Consider the following 14,216-nt stretch of genomic DNA (forward strand, 5'->3'; position numbering starts at 1 on the left):
TTCAAAAAAGAAAGTCTGTTGCAGCATATTTAAATACCTCTGGGATCCATGCAGATAGAGAAATTGTTCATGCCCCATATTCAAATCCATTTTTTAAAAAGCCAGAAAATAAAAAACAAAATGACTAAACAAATAATCCACTGGAAGTCAAATAAAACATTTTCTTTGAGCCAACTCCCAAAGTCTGTTAGTTTGTGATGAGTGGAACACAACATTAAAAGAAGTCTAAGTAATTTGCAATAGATGTATTTACCACAAAGGAGGAGACTATAGGTATGCCTGCAGGGGAAATACAGAAGAGCATGAAAGTGCTTGTGTGCAATGCACACAGAAGTTACTGCATTCACAAGGCCAGCAACATTGGAAGTGTGTGTACAGTTCAGCTAATCCTGGGCATCCCCCTGGAGAGCTGGTGCTCATGGATCCCAAAATGCCTATGTACTTAACATTTCCTTTGTTTATCCATCTAGAAACCCTGTTGTCTATGAGGATATCTTGGGACACTAATGAAAGGTGCCATGTCACATCAGCTGGTAACATTTGGCTGCAGATGGTATAAACATCCATTTATTCTCTCTCACTCATTTGTTCATTGAGTCAACAAATGTCTAACTGAATTTCAGATATATGTTGACATTGTGCCAGGCATTAGAGATGGAATGTTGGATAGGATAATATCTTTTTTCTCAAAAAGTTTACAGCCAATTGGATAAGGCACCTACACACCAGAATAACAGCCCAGAGTGATAACTGCTCTGATGGAGGGATATACAGTGTGTCATAGAAGCTCAGGGAGAGGCATTAAGTAGATAGGGTCAGGGTTGCCATGGAGATGGGAGGACTATAGACTCTGGAAAGTAATCCTCAGGCTGAATTCCAATCATGGAAAAAAGCTAAGGGTATTTTAAGCAAATAGAACAGCCTATGGCAGTACAAAGGTATATAGGGTTCAGTGTGTTTATGTATTCAATAGAGCTCAGGTAGAGGAGAATGTTGTACAGAGGAGATTAAAGAGCCAGAAAAGAGCTGTTTCTTTGTGCTAAACTAGTTCATACTTGCAAACTTTGGGAAATGAGACTAACAGCAGCCAATATGTATTGAGTGCTTATTATATACCAGGTGATCTTTAAGAATTTTATACATCTTATTAATATCATGTAATGCTGACAATAACTGTAGGAGATAGGTATCAGCATTATTCCCCACTTTATAGCAAAGGAAACTAAGACACTGAGAGGATAAATAATTTGTCTAAGATGCACAGCTGAGATTCAGACCAAGACGGGCTCCTACTACCATGCCATCCTCATCCATTGTGCTGCTCTGCTGAATAGAGATCATCTTGGGAGTGCCAGGGTTCAGATGAAGGTTTTAGAAAGTTCATTCTGGCCACAGGGTACAGAATGGACTAGCAGTTGGGAAGGTTGAGGGGACACAGGAGGAAGAGACTGAAGCTAGCAAAGCTATCTCCAGGGCTGCCCCAGAAGCATGGGAAGTAGAAGCCCTCTATTCTGAGAGTAGATGCCTGGGCCCAGAAGTTTCTGATCTTATTGTTTGTGGCAGTTTGAAGACCCTGTTCTCTTGGTTTTAATTTGAGGATGATTCCTACTCATAAAGAGACTATGACTTAAATCATTCTTTAAAGCCCTGCCCAAGAAGGAACAATTTTCTTCCTTTACCCCCTTGTTTTTAGTTCCCTTCATTTTCTTCATGGATTTTTATTAAACAATGAAATCCTTCTGCTTCCCCTTACCTCATTCACTCCCTCTGGTGTACATCTGACTAGTTACCCTATCCAATAGATTCTTTCTTCTGAATATCTGTCAAATGTGTTCTTTCCACCTGCACTGATCTCTGATCATATCCAGTCTTGATTACTGTGAGAGGCTCCTCACTGACTTTCTTGCCTCCCCTCTGTCCCTGTTTCCAGTGATTCCTCCTCTGTGGCCACCAGTGTTACCTTGCTAGTCAACACCTCACGACCTTAGCTGCTTCAGTGATAATTACTAACCTACAAGGTCAAGCAAACTCCATAAAACATCAAGAAAGCCTTTTACAACCTGAGACCAGCTTAGCCTTCTTTAAGTAATTTATTTTTCTGTATAACAAGAGTATCTGATAATTAAATTTAAAAAACTGTGAATACTGTTTTCACTGTGTTTATTGTACTTATTTTTATTGTAACAGTAGGTCAGAAGCCAACAAGCAAACACAGCAACTTTAAAATTTCTCAGTTTTATCTTGTGTCACTCCTTCTTGTCTCTGATGCTTATGCTGTCCATTTGACCTGCTAGCCTGAAAACATAAAATATACTACATGCATGTCTAAAATATTCATGCTGTTTCCCAGGACTATCACAGTGCTTAAATCAGGGTAGAAGATCAATGTGTTCTAACCAAAGCAATTTGTTAGAAAATGAAGGTAACAATTGGCCTGGGATTGAATAAAGCCCTTTTATCTGTTATCTTGTCTAATGCCCATGACAGTCGTACTAGACAACCCCAACTTTCACATGTAGAAGCTGCGGCTCAGAGATTCACACAGCCCCATCTCCCAACCCCGTTTTCCTGCTGTATCCAGTAGTGCATACTGCCCCATCTCAGCATCCTTGTCTGCTCACCATTCTTCACCTCTATCCTGCCACATAAAAGTTGTCTGTTGCCACAATGATGTCACATAACAAATCACTTCAAAACTTTCAAACAGCATTTATTATTTCCCATGGGTCTACAGGGTGGCTGGGTAGTTCTGTTGACCTGGGCCAGGCATGATTTGCTTATGAATCTGCAACCCATGGTACATTATCTGGGGATGGCTGGTTGGGGACGGGCTCATCTGGGGTGACTTGCATCTCCTTCATTTGGTCCCTGATCCTCCAGGAGGCTGACTTGAGCTCATTCTGATGATGGAAGCAGATGGCAGAGAGAGGACAGAAGCACACAAGGCCCTTACGAGACTTAGCCTGGCCATTTTGACTACATTCTTTTGGTTAAAGCAGATTCCAATTCCAGCTCCAGAGTCCATCATTCCACTATAATGTTTAATTGCATCAACATCAGGCTTTTGGTTTCAAAGTTCATGGAAACAGGTAGCAACCAAGAAGAGTTTTTAATATGCAAGTGTCTATATGAAAACAGGGAACCAGATATGAGTGTGATTGGTGTTTTTGAGAAGAAACATAAGAACCAGTGAGAAGGTGACTGCAAAGTTCAGGTTCAGGCAAGTAGGCCCTAGACCATCACATTATGAGAGAGGGTGGAAAGCACAGGATGAAGTGAGATTTATTTCATAGAAAGAATCCACTGGAAAATATGAAAATGACCCTGTTTTCTTGCCAGGAAAAAAGGAGAAATTCAGAACATTTTCATATTTTTCTAATTGGTAAGAATATTGTTTAAAAACAAAACAACAAAACATTATGCAAAAGAAAAAAATAAAACAAAAAAGCAGTTCACTCTTTAAATGAGAAGTAGATGAAAACAAGAAGTTCATAATTATAACCTTGGAATACTTAAGAGATGTTGCAACAGTCAGATAATTGATGCAAAGTCCATTCTGTTTGATTGGAAATCCCCCAGAGGACTGACCATTTCCATGTATTGACTAGTCTGGATGTTCTAGGATGGTAGTTTTCAATCTTTTAGTCTCAGGAACTCCTTACAGTCTTAGCAATTATTCAGGACCCCAAATAGGTTTGTTATAAATGTTAATATTTGCTACAATTGTAATTAAAATAAAAAATTATACTGCACACCAGATACTATTCCAGGACAGAAAATGCAGTGAATAAAATGGATAAGACTAAGCCCTGGATCTCATTAAGCTTATATTCTATTGAGGGGAGTCAAACAATATGTCAACAGATAAATGTATAGTTTCAGAAAGAATATATTAGGCACTATAGAAAAAAAAAGAATTACAGTAAGTAAGTTATAGGAAGATGGCCCAAAGGAGGCATTGGAAGGGAGTTGTTCATGCTGGGCTCCAGCTGTCAGGACACCCTGGTGGAAGAAGGCCAGACTCACACTCAGAGACTACACATCCTTGCAGCTTTCAGACATTCCCCTGATGTACTCAGATTGATGCCATTGGCAACACAAAGCCATGCAAATGAAGGGGCATGGATAAAGTATATTATCTTTCTCATAATCTTTTGCTAATCACCAATAAGGCTATAAGGACTTGGTATTGGATGCCTTGGAATACTCGGAATTTAGTAACCTAGAAAAGTTGAGACTTAGGAAAACCTATAGTATGGCTTTACTGAAGGTGATTCACCAAGACCAATACATAGAGCACAGTTATTGTACTCTGTTTCAGCCTAATCCTGGATTCATGGCTCTCCAGTAATGCCAAACCATACTATGGCTCACTGAGTACATTTCATACAAGATTTGTGTTTCTCTGAAGCATTCAGACAGTGAAATAGTACCTGCTCATGTATTTGATTTCAAAATTCATATAGGACAAGTTGAGATAGAAAGTTTGGACAAATACTACTTTATTTGAACCTCCCTGATTCTTGAGTATGGAGTGTAAGCATTAAGAGTTTGAATAGTGAAGGTGATTTATATTGTGCCCTAAACCAAGCACTATAGATAAGAAAACAAAAAAGAGACAACTTCTGTCTAAAGTTCTTGCAAGGAAACAAAATAAATACACAATTCTAATCCAGCAATGGGAGTTGTCCTGGAAGAGGGCTACATAGAAAGCTTTGGGCTCTTAAGGAGTAGCTAACTGCTCTGCAACAGTTAGAGAATTTTATTTTGAAAGATGAGTAGATGTGTCCAAATTTAGCAAAATTAAATTAAGGAAAAGTATGGGCAAAGTCTAAAACTTGTGGAAGGCCAGTTCCCTGGTGTCTAGAGACCAATCCAGGGTGGTGGGGAAATGATAAGTCAAAGTTAAGATTGAGGACCTTGTGTGCTACACTGAGATATCTGAAATGTGTTCTGTGGGGGAAAAAGCAAATGGCCCAAATCTCTAGGATAATTAAGTCCACACAGACAATTTTATTGTAATAGCATGAAATTTTATATACTGACCACTAGTCTGACACTAGGATCTTTATCATCCCAATGCCTAATATCCTTCCTATCACTTTATGTACTGACAAATGTACATGGATACGATTTAGATAGTCAAACAACTCAAGTTTCATAACAATTTCAAAAAGTAGTCCAAATTATCATCATTTTAGAGGAATTCTTTCCTCCTTCTTCTCTTCGTGTTTTTCCTTCTCCTCCTTCTATGAATTTATCACTCTTCCCATGAAAACCTGTTTTTCCTTTTTTGTTGCTGTCTCAGCATCCTGCACCCTATCTCTGAGCCTGGTCTGTTATCATCTGACTCTGAATCTAATCAGTTAACTAAGACCTAACCTCTCTTTTTCTGCTTCTTGAATCCGTGCCAATCTTTCCATGCCCTTCACTAGCTGGTTATCTCTCATCTGGAATAAACTTACAAATTCCTAACCTGGTTTCCCTGTGTCTACCTACCCTCCTATAGCCCACCCCCAAAATTATAATCTACTGTCAGCCAGACCATTATTTCTTTTTTTTTGGAATCATTAACTTTATTTATCACTCCTTCAGACCATTATTTCTAATACTCAGAGTGAGTCTCTCTGTCTTAGAGAGGGACAAATCTCACCAGGCCTGGAGACTGTTATATAAAATAAGGGAAATATTTTAAAAGATTAAAATAAATGATATATTTGCCTAAGAATTCACTGTGAGGCCTTGGGCCAAATTCGACCCTAATTGCTTGTCTGCAATTCTGCCTGAGGGGGAAACAGATTTTATTTCTCTGGTTAGCAGGTGAAACCTTGCATGCCATTGTCTCTGATAAGTAATTTGCATTTTGACTGGACTCAAAGGTTTTATATTTATTATTTCCAATCCTTCCTCAACTTTTTCCTTCTGCTAATTATCTTCTCTCAAGATAAGTACAGCAGGAAATTTTAACTTACTCCTTTACTGAAACACTGAAAATGTACTCTCCCTAAATTCTAAAAGAAGAATGACTTATAATATTTATAGAAGATCATCCCTGAAGAAAATGAGAGAGCATTTAGCCTAAAACCCTTCATGGTAGAACCAAGACTGAATTGACAAAGGGACTTTTAGGGGATACAGTGTTCTGGATTTGGGTCTCTGACTCCTGGCCCTGGGTTCCATCTACAAAGGAAGGGGTAGTAAAAGCAGAGGGAGAACATGGGAGAATTTCTCTTTTCTTTTTCCCCAGAGCTGCATTTCCCTGATCCTAACCATATATCAGCACTGTCTTGTTATTTCTCTAAGGGTTCTGCATTCAATGAAAGGAGTCATAGAAGGAAAAGGAAGAAAGTGTGTGTTTGTTTCTTCTGTATTTTAAATGAATGTTTTCTTTGGGTAAGACATTCACGTGCCTTATTCTTAGACACAGTCCTTCCATAGCTGGGCTGCAAGCCTGCTGGCCTTCTTCCCAGATAGAAGGATGGGTAGGCAGGGGGGCACCTAGTCAAGACAGATATCCTGTCATCCTCAGAGGTCCATGGCCCTCATGCCAGGACATATCACTCTCCTCCCCTTCCCACCATACATGCCCACCAATATGCTGCTGAGGCTAGACACAGGTGCCCCAGCTCATGCCTTTCAGCTTGAATGAGCTCAGAGGACTCCTTCTCCATAGCTGAGTGACCTTTCCAAGTAACTTGTACAAGCCTTAATTTTTCTTCATTTGGAAAAGGGGGATGAAACTATCTACCACTAAAATTCATAAGAATTACATAAGTTAATACAAAGATCCTAGAATAGTATCAAATATATTTTATATATTTGTCAGACATTTATTAACTTCTTCAGCCCTGTGCCCATTCCTTAATAAGGAATAGCTTCTAGGCTTCTCTAATAACCCATGGACCCCTTCTTCCTCCATAAAAGTCCTTGCAGGATTAAAGCCTCACTCATTTATCCTCTATGGTCAATATAGGATCTGGGAAGAGCAGACGCTTCACATCAGACAAGCTCAGCTTGTGGCACTGGAAAAACTCTCCTGTGCTCAAGCAGAGAAGGGGTCCTGTAAACAGCACAGCTCATTTGTCCTCTTTCACAAAAATGCTATAGCCACCAGTAATTAAGTGTACTAAAGAGTCCGTCTCTTGGCCGCTCCTGAAATACATAAGGTTCCCATGTACCTTCCCAGGACTCTGGTTTCCTATAGGCCAGGACACTCAGGAAAGTGGTGACCTAGAGGCTAAAGGAAAGCAAGTCCTCAGACTGGTGAAGCCTGTCAGCATGGAGACATGGTGACTGCTGATGGCTGAGAGATTACTGCAGTTCACCCTCAAGTCTTTCCCTAGCCATAGTGTGGGCCAGGCAAGGTCTCTCTGCCTCTGGGAGTAGCCAGTAGTAACATAACCACAGACAGGACTGACTGGGACTCAGCTCTTCCCAGCTTCGCTCGCTCCCCACCCCTACATCTGCCACATGTTCCCTTCACAAGAACCTTAGGTTGGAATCTTTTTTTTTTTTTAAGTGAAAATAATGGATTTGAAAGTGTCTTAAAAGCATTAAAGTACTTTTCAAATGATTATTTACTTAAGATGGGCCTGTGGTCAGAACTCAGGATATGCAGTGCTATTTAGATCCTAGGAAAAATATCTGCTTAAATGAAATTATTTTCTGTATTAATTCAATAGACATGTACAGAACCTTCAAAGCACTGAGTTAGCCGTTAGGGCACAATACTAAACATGAAGACAGAGGCCTTTTTCTTGTGGAGTCTAGTTGGGGAGATAGACAATGAGTTTATATAAATAAAACAAAAAAATTATCAATAAAAATAAGTGATCTCAAAGAAATAAGAAAGGTGTTCTAGTAGATAATTTTAGGGTGGACATATTTAAAGTGGTCACAAGCCTCTTAAGGAATTGATATTAAAAGAAATTTATCTAGAAGGGAGACCAATAGAGTAGAGGAAGGCGATTGAGAGGGAGGGAGGAGGGAAGGGCATGGGGGAAGTACTGGGAAATGAAATCTGTAAGATACTAGTTAAAATACTGATACTAATAATAATGGAAAGGAGATCATCAGACAAGAGGATGGGGGAGGGAGGAGGGGAAGGAAAGGGAAGGTACAAAGAAATGAGAATGATCAAATTATGTATATGGATGAATATGACATAATGAATCCCACTATTATGCATAATTATATTGCACCAATAAAAATAATATTTCATGAAAAAATAAAAAGAGACTTATTAATCCACAGCACTCAAATAAACAAGGAGGGAGAAATGGAAGGGTAAGATACTGTTGGAAAGGTGGGGATATTAGAATTGTTGATTTCTAACAATTCTATACAACGGTTCTGGAGGTTGGGGGATTCAAAATATGCCCATTGAAGGGTTTTGCTAAAGTGGTTTAAAAGGAAGTTTTCAAGGAGTTGAAGAAGTACTCTGTGCATATGGCATAGTGTACTGGAGAACAGTCAGCAATTAAGCTAAGAGAAGTTGAAAAATAAAGGGTGAGATACAAAGAACAGGCCAGGCATGGTGGCCCAAACCTGTCATTTAATTCAGGAGGCTAAGGCAGGAGGATCCCAAGTTCAAGGCTAGCCTCAGCAACTTAGAGAGGCCCTATCTCTACGTGCCCTTAAGTTCAACCCTTAGTAACACTCACTGAAAGAAAGAAAAAAAGAAAAGAGAAGAAAAGGATACAAAGAAGGAAGAGTGTATGCATGAAGGTGGAGCAGTAAGTAGTCTGAAATGGCAGTAAGGAGCTAGAATAATGTAAACCCCTTCTTTTTACTTCATCTTCTTTCACCTAGTTTAGACCCTTTATCATCCTGTTTGGACTATAGAAATAACCTCCTAATTGGTCTCCCAGATTTTGTTCTCTTCCTTGTGAGTCTATCATACATAGGCTACCAGCTTACCCTATGGAACAGCCTTGACAGTCTTTTCCTTCTCAATGACTTCAATAGTTCTATCCCTGCCAATAGAATAAAACCCAAATTCTTTAGCTCCATCTTCAAGGTTCCAGGCAATAGAGCTGGCTCTAATCTACACATTGGTATTTGCATCTAGTTGAGACAATATTAAGTATTTAGATTGTATTGGTTTAAATTTATTAGGTATTATTTTACCTAATCCCTCATCTTTCAAGGGCCAAATCAAATGCAGATTCTTCCCTACCTCAAATGTTATCTCCCTTATGTATGTTCTTTTGTAAAAAATAAGACAAAAACAGGGCTGGGGTTGTTGTTCAGTGGTAGAATGCTCGCCCAGTATGCTCGAGGCACTGGTTTCAATCCTCAGCACCACATAAATGTAAAATAAAGATATTGTAACCACCTAAAACTTAAAAATAAATATTAAAAAAGACAAAAACAAACAAACAAAAAAACAACAAAAATAACCCAAACAAAAAACCCTTCAATCCTACATCCTAGCTAAGCATGTACCTAATAAGAAAGAACCATGCCTAATTTATCTTTGCATCTCTACCCATTATACCTCACCCCATAACACCTAGCCTTGTAGATTTTTCAATGTCTTCTGAGTAAATATATCCATAAATTCACAAATGGATGATTTGAGCTCTTACAATGTTGCAGCAATGTTAAGAATTTTTCAGAATGCCAGAATCCTTCAATAGAAGATATCTCCTCATGGTTTAGGACCAAAATATATATATATATATCCTCAAATCTTATCACTCTTTTGAGAAGCTTGTAAGCTAAATACACAGTAGATACCCAGTAAAATCTTGGTAAACAGAACTGAATTACATGTCTTCACACCTATGTCATTCTCACTGTGCCAATTCTATGTACTCTTGAATGATAAGGGTCTCTGACACAGCAAGTGGCTGCTTATATCCTGAAGTGAATAAAATGGCTAACTTTTGAAACTGGACAGCAACTGTCTTACCAAAGACCCATTCTTCATTTAGTTTCTGATTCGTTAAATCATATCATAACTCGTCATTGAATCATATCATAACTCATGTAATAAATTTATTCTGAACCATATGGGGAAAAATCAATCTGTAAAAATAAGAGATGAAAGAGTGATCTTGGCTTAATGCTGGAATTTCAATGCATTTTATCTGAAAAACATGAAATGTTTACCTGTGTTCCATTTTTGCCCTAGGATTTCCCTAAGAAGAACTCTTCTTTTAAGGACCATAATTTTATAGTAGACTTGAGAATTTTCCCTATCACTATTAGAACTGAAAGGAAACAGGATATTCCAGGCATAGTAAGTCTTCCACAAAAGTAAACATCTCATGTTAAATAATCTCTCCTTTTTCTCCTGTTTGGCCAGGCTGTGATAACATGCTGACGAGTATAAAGTCTCTAAAAATAGTGAAGAAGACTATTGACACAGATGGCTCTTGGATGAAAGATGCTGGCAGTGACTCTCCAAAAGTATATTTCTTAATTGGATCCAGAAACAACACTGTTTGGGAATTTGCAAACATGCGGGCATTCATGGAGGACAGCACCAAACCCCCTCCCCGGAAGCTAAACCTACCACTTTCCTGGCAGGGATCAGGCCAGGTGATCTACAGAGGTTTTCTATTTTTTCACAACCTAGGGACTTTAAATGAGATAATCAAATATAATCTGCAGAAGAGGACTGTAGAAGATCGAATGCTGCTCCCAGGAGGGGCAGGCCGGGCACTGGTCTACCAGCACTCCCCTTTCACTTACATTGACCTGGCTGTGGATGAGCATGGGCTCTGGGCCATTCACTCAGGTCCAGGCATCCAAGGCCATTTGGTTCTCACAAAAATTGAGCCTGGCACACTGGGAGTGGAGCACTCATGGGATACTCCTTGCAGAAGCCAGGATGCTGAAGCCTCATTCCTCATGTGTGGGGTTCTCTATGTAGTCTACAGTTCTGGTGGCCAGGGCCCGCATCACATCACCTGCGTCTATGATCCACTGGACACTATCAGGGAGGAGAATCTGTCCAACTTGTTCTTCCCCAGGCGGCCAAGAAGCCATTCCATGATCCATTACAATCCCAGAGATAAGCAGCTCTATGCCTGGAATGAAGGAAACCAGATCCTTTACAGACTCCAGACAAAGAGAAAGCTGCCTCTGGAGTAACATGTTGCAACTGGGAAGGAGGGAGAGTAACATCATGGCTTTGGCAGCTGCTCTCTGGGACACTGAGACCACAACCTCTTCACAATGTAGTATCACTCTGGTCATACACAGGAATAGGTTGTAGAAGTGGGAATACGTATGCATCCTTTCCCAGGTGGCAATGCATTAGGGAATCTTCCAAGAGCATAGATGAGAGTCCATCATTGGAGAATTTTCAGCAAAGTCCATTACTCATCCAAATGTCCTGGCCCTTTTGGCCAGCTACATTCTGGTCCTGCTGACTTCTAGCCTTTTCTTTTTTGTTCTCCAGCATTTGCTTTAACTCTGCTTTTATCCCTTAACAGTTAGAATCATATGTCCCCACAGATACTCAGACTCCTCTCTGTCTTTCCCAAATGCCCATAAATATTTTTTTCATTTTTCACTGCCCAATGAAAGTACTATTTCTTATTGATGTTTAATCTTTATTTCCCCTAGTCTTGCCTTTCTACCAATAATAGAGTTAAAAAATTAACATCTGAATACCACTTTTTAGTTGCAAAGTATTTGCATATTATTTAATTCTCACTCTGTGAGATGTGAACAAGTCTTTACAATTGCCATTCTACAGGATAAGAAAGGGTCTAGGTGAGTTGTTGAAAGTAGCACAACCACAAAATGAAAGAGCTAGAAACTGCTACAAATCTCATAGTCCTTCCATTGCCCAAGGAAGCATCAAATATTTATTTTTGTTCACCCAACCATTTATAATCAGTGTGTTCATAGTTCAGTCTAAAAATAATAGTGTCCCTCTTAAGTCAGTTTTCACGTCTGCACAAGACCTTCCTATAGGTCTTTCAAAAGCTACTTCCTCCAGAAAGCCAGCTTAAGGGTGAGGACACCACCTCTACCTCATCTTGCCTTACTGTCATTTGCTTCTCTCTTTTGGCTTTAAATGCAATAAAAGTAACACTAAGCAAATAAGCTCATCAGGTTATATTTGCCTATATACCCTCATCATGAAAGCTTTTAGGGAGTGCTGCCTGTGTTGAGTTTACTGTGAACAATCCCCAATACACAGAGAACCTTGGTTAATATTCTGGAATCTGGATGGAAGCCAGGTAACAGGCAAGCAACTGTCTACCACAGCAGGCATGCCGTGTGGCACAGAGGGCAGCATGCCTCTTGAGAGGGGCTTCAAAGTGGTTCCCATGTGTGTGTCTAATTCGGCTGAGTTTGGGTCACAAGTGCAGGCTGTGGTGCCAGTCTGTGTCATGTGCTGAGGCTCCTGTCTTTCCAGGTTGGTCACATGAGAGGGCTTGCTTTGTGTGCTTGCAGCTGTTCCCTGGTCTTTGCCAAGTCCAGGCCGGGACCATGGGCAGTGAAAAGAGGTTTTTCTCCCCTGTAGCATTTGAGTAGATCTGTGGCAGAAAAGAAGGACTCAACCTACAGATACAGTGTAATTACCCACAGTTCTAACAGAACAGTACAGAGAGCCCAAATCCATTGTGAAATGAGGTAGGTATAAATAAATAAATGTAGTGTTATTATCCACCCTGTGGGCCTGGGGCCTGCCTGTGGGAAAGTAACATTACCTATCTCACAGATATAAAGAAAGTGGCCTGGGCTGGGGATGTGGCTCAAATGGTAGCACGTTTGCCTGGCATGCGCGGGGCACTGGGTTCGATCCTCAACATTGCATAAAAATAAAATAGAGATATTGTGTCCACCTAAAACTAAAAAATAAATGTTAAAAAAAGAGAAAGTGGCCTGCCTTGCAATGGAGAGTGGAGTGGAGTTATCAACAGGAGAGAGCCCCTGCATGAAAACAGGCAGGGGAACATCTTCTTGGGTTTCTCTCAGGTGAACTTTTCATCTCTGAGGTCTCTTGTTGGATTTATATGAGAACTGATGTTCTGGTGACCTATACCAGAACTATAGCCAGAGCTGGGGAACTTTAAGATTCCTAATATCCAGGCCACACCCCTAGCTCATTATATTAGACCCTCTAGGGGTGGGTCACAGACATCATTATTTTTTAAGCCCCTTCCCTGCAAGGTGGTTCTAAAGTGCAGATAAGTTAGCCAGTTACTTTTTTACATTTCTAAAAGTAATGGTTAAATTGGGGGTGTAGCAGAGTGATAGATGCTCTCCCTGTGGGCATGAGGTCTTGGGTTCCACCCCAGAATTAAAAAAAAAAAAAGTAATTGTATAGTTCTAAGAACAGACTAGCATTTTCTGGGGGCTGGGGTAAGGACAGTGGGTTCCTTGGGGCAATACATGTGGGATTTGGAAACACCCATGAACTTGTGTGAACTGTGGCAGACACCATTTATCAAAGTTTCTCTGCTGCTATTTTAAGGAAGTAAAATAGAACTGAAGGGTGTCTTGCTGTAACACAACTCTTGTGGGCCCCAGCCTTCCTCTGCTGGCTTTGCCCTTGATCTGCTGCTGGCTAGGTTCCTGCAGTGACCACACGTCTCCTATTTGCCAGTGTGGCTTATGTTCTATTCACGTGTACAAGTCTCTGGGCACACTGTTAATTTCAAACCACGAGGGTAAATTTGGTTTGAAAAAAGATGTGTCCCATGGAGTCTGCCAACTCTCCAGCCTGTAAAGAACCGGAGGCCAGAGCTGTAAGTGACTCCTGCCAAAGCTGTGGACTGTGCCAGAGTTCCTGGTGTTGCTGCCATCTGAGGCTCACGGAGGATTTTAATCAGCTGAATTGAGCAGCCTGTCCGTGTAAGCCCAGGCACAGCAACCAACTGGTGGTGTGACTTCAGGTTGCACACTGGGGGTCGATGTTGGAATCGGTCTCTAGGGCTCAGAACTCTCCATTGAAGAAATCATTCTTTGTGGTCAGACATTGCCAAAGCTTTTCTTGGACCTACGGTACCTGACCTTGGTGCTGGGCCCAGGAAGTGCTCCTTGTCCTCAGATATTCGCAAGACCTGGCACAGAGCTATCGTTCGCCACCAACCACTAGAGGGACCTCCACCCCAGGTCGCGGGGTTAGAGCACAACCGGACCTAAGGTGGGCCGGGACGGAGCCTGCCAATATGCAGATTCCGTGGGATGGGCGGGGCTCACAGACAAGGAAAGAGGCTCTCCTCAGACCAACCTCAATTTCTATT

General features: G+C 40.6%; 1 protein-coding gene across 2 annotated transcripts in view; it reads left to right on the forward strand.

Annotated features, from left to right (window-relative positions):
* Olfml1 (olfactomedin like 1) overlaps positions 1–14,216 on the forward strand; it is a 57,688-nt gene that overhangs the window by 10,057 nt on the left and 33,415 nt on the right. Inside the window, exon 3 of one of the 2 annotated variants that reach the window (XR_013343565.1) lies at positions 10,313–12,600. Coding sequence is in view for 1 of the 2 variants with exons in the window: in XM_026415021.2 (XP_026270806.1) it covers positions 10,313–11,103 (791 nt within the window). In the remaining variant the exon portion in view is untranslated. Of the gene's footprint in view, positions 1–10,312; positions 12,708–14,216 lie in introns of those variants that run through there. The other variant, XM_026415021.2, reaches the window with a different exon arrangement.

This window comes from Urocitellus parryii, chromosome 4, assembly GCF_045843805.1.
Source record: "Urocitellus parryii isolate mUroPar1 chromosome 4, mUroPar1.hap1, whole genome shotgun sequence".
NCBI classification, from domain to species: domain Eukaryota; kingdom Metazoa; phylum Chordata; class Mammalia; order Rodentia; family Sciuridae; genus Urocitellus; species Urocitellus parryii.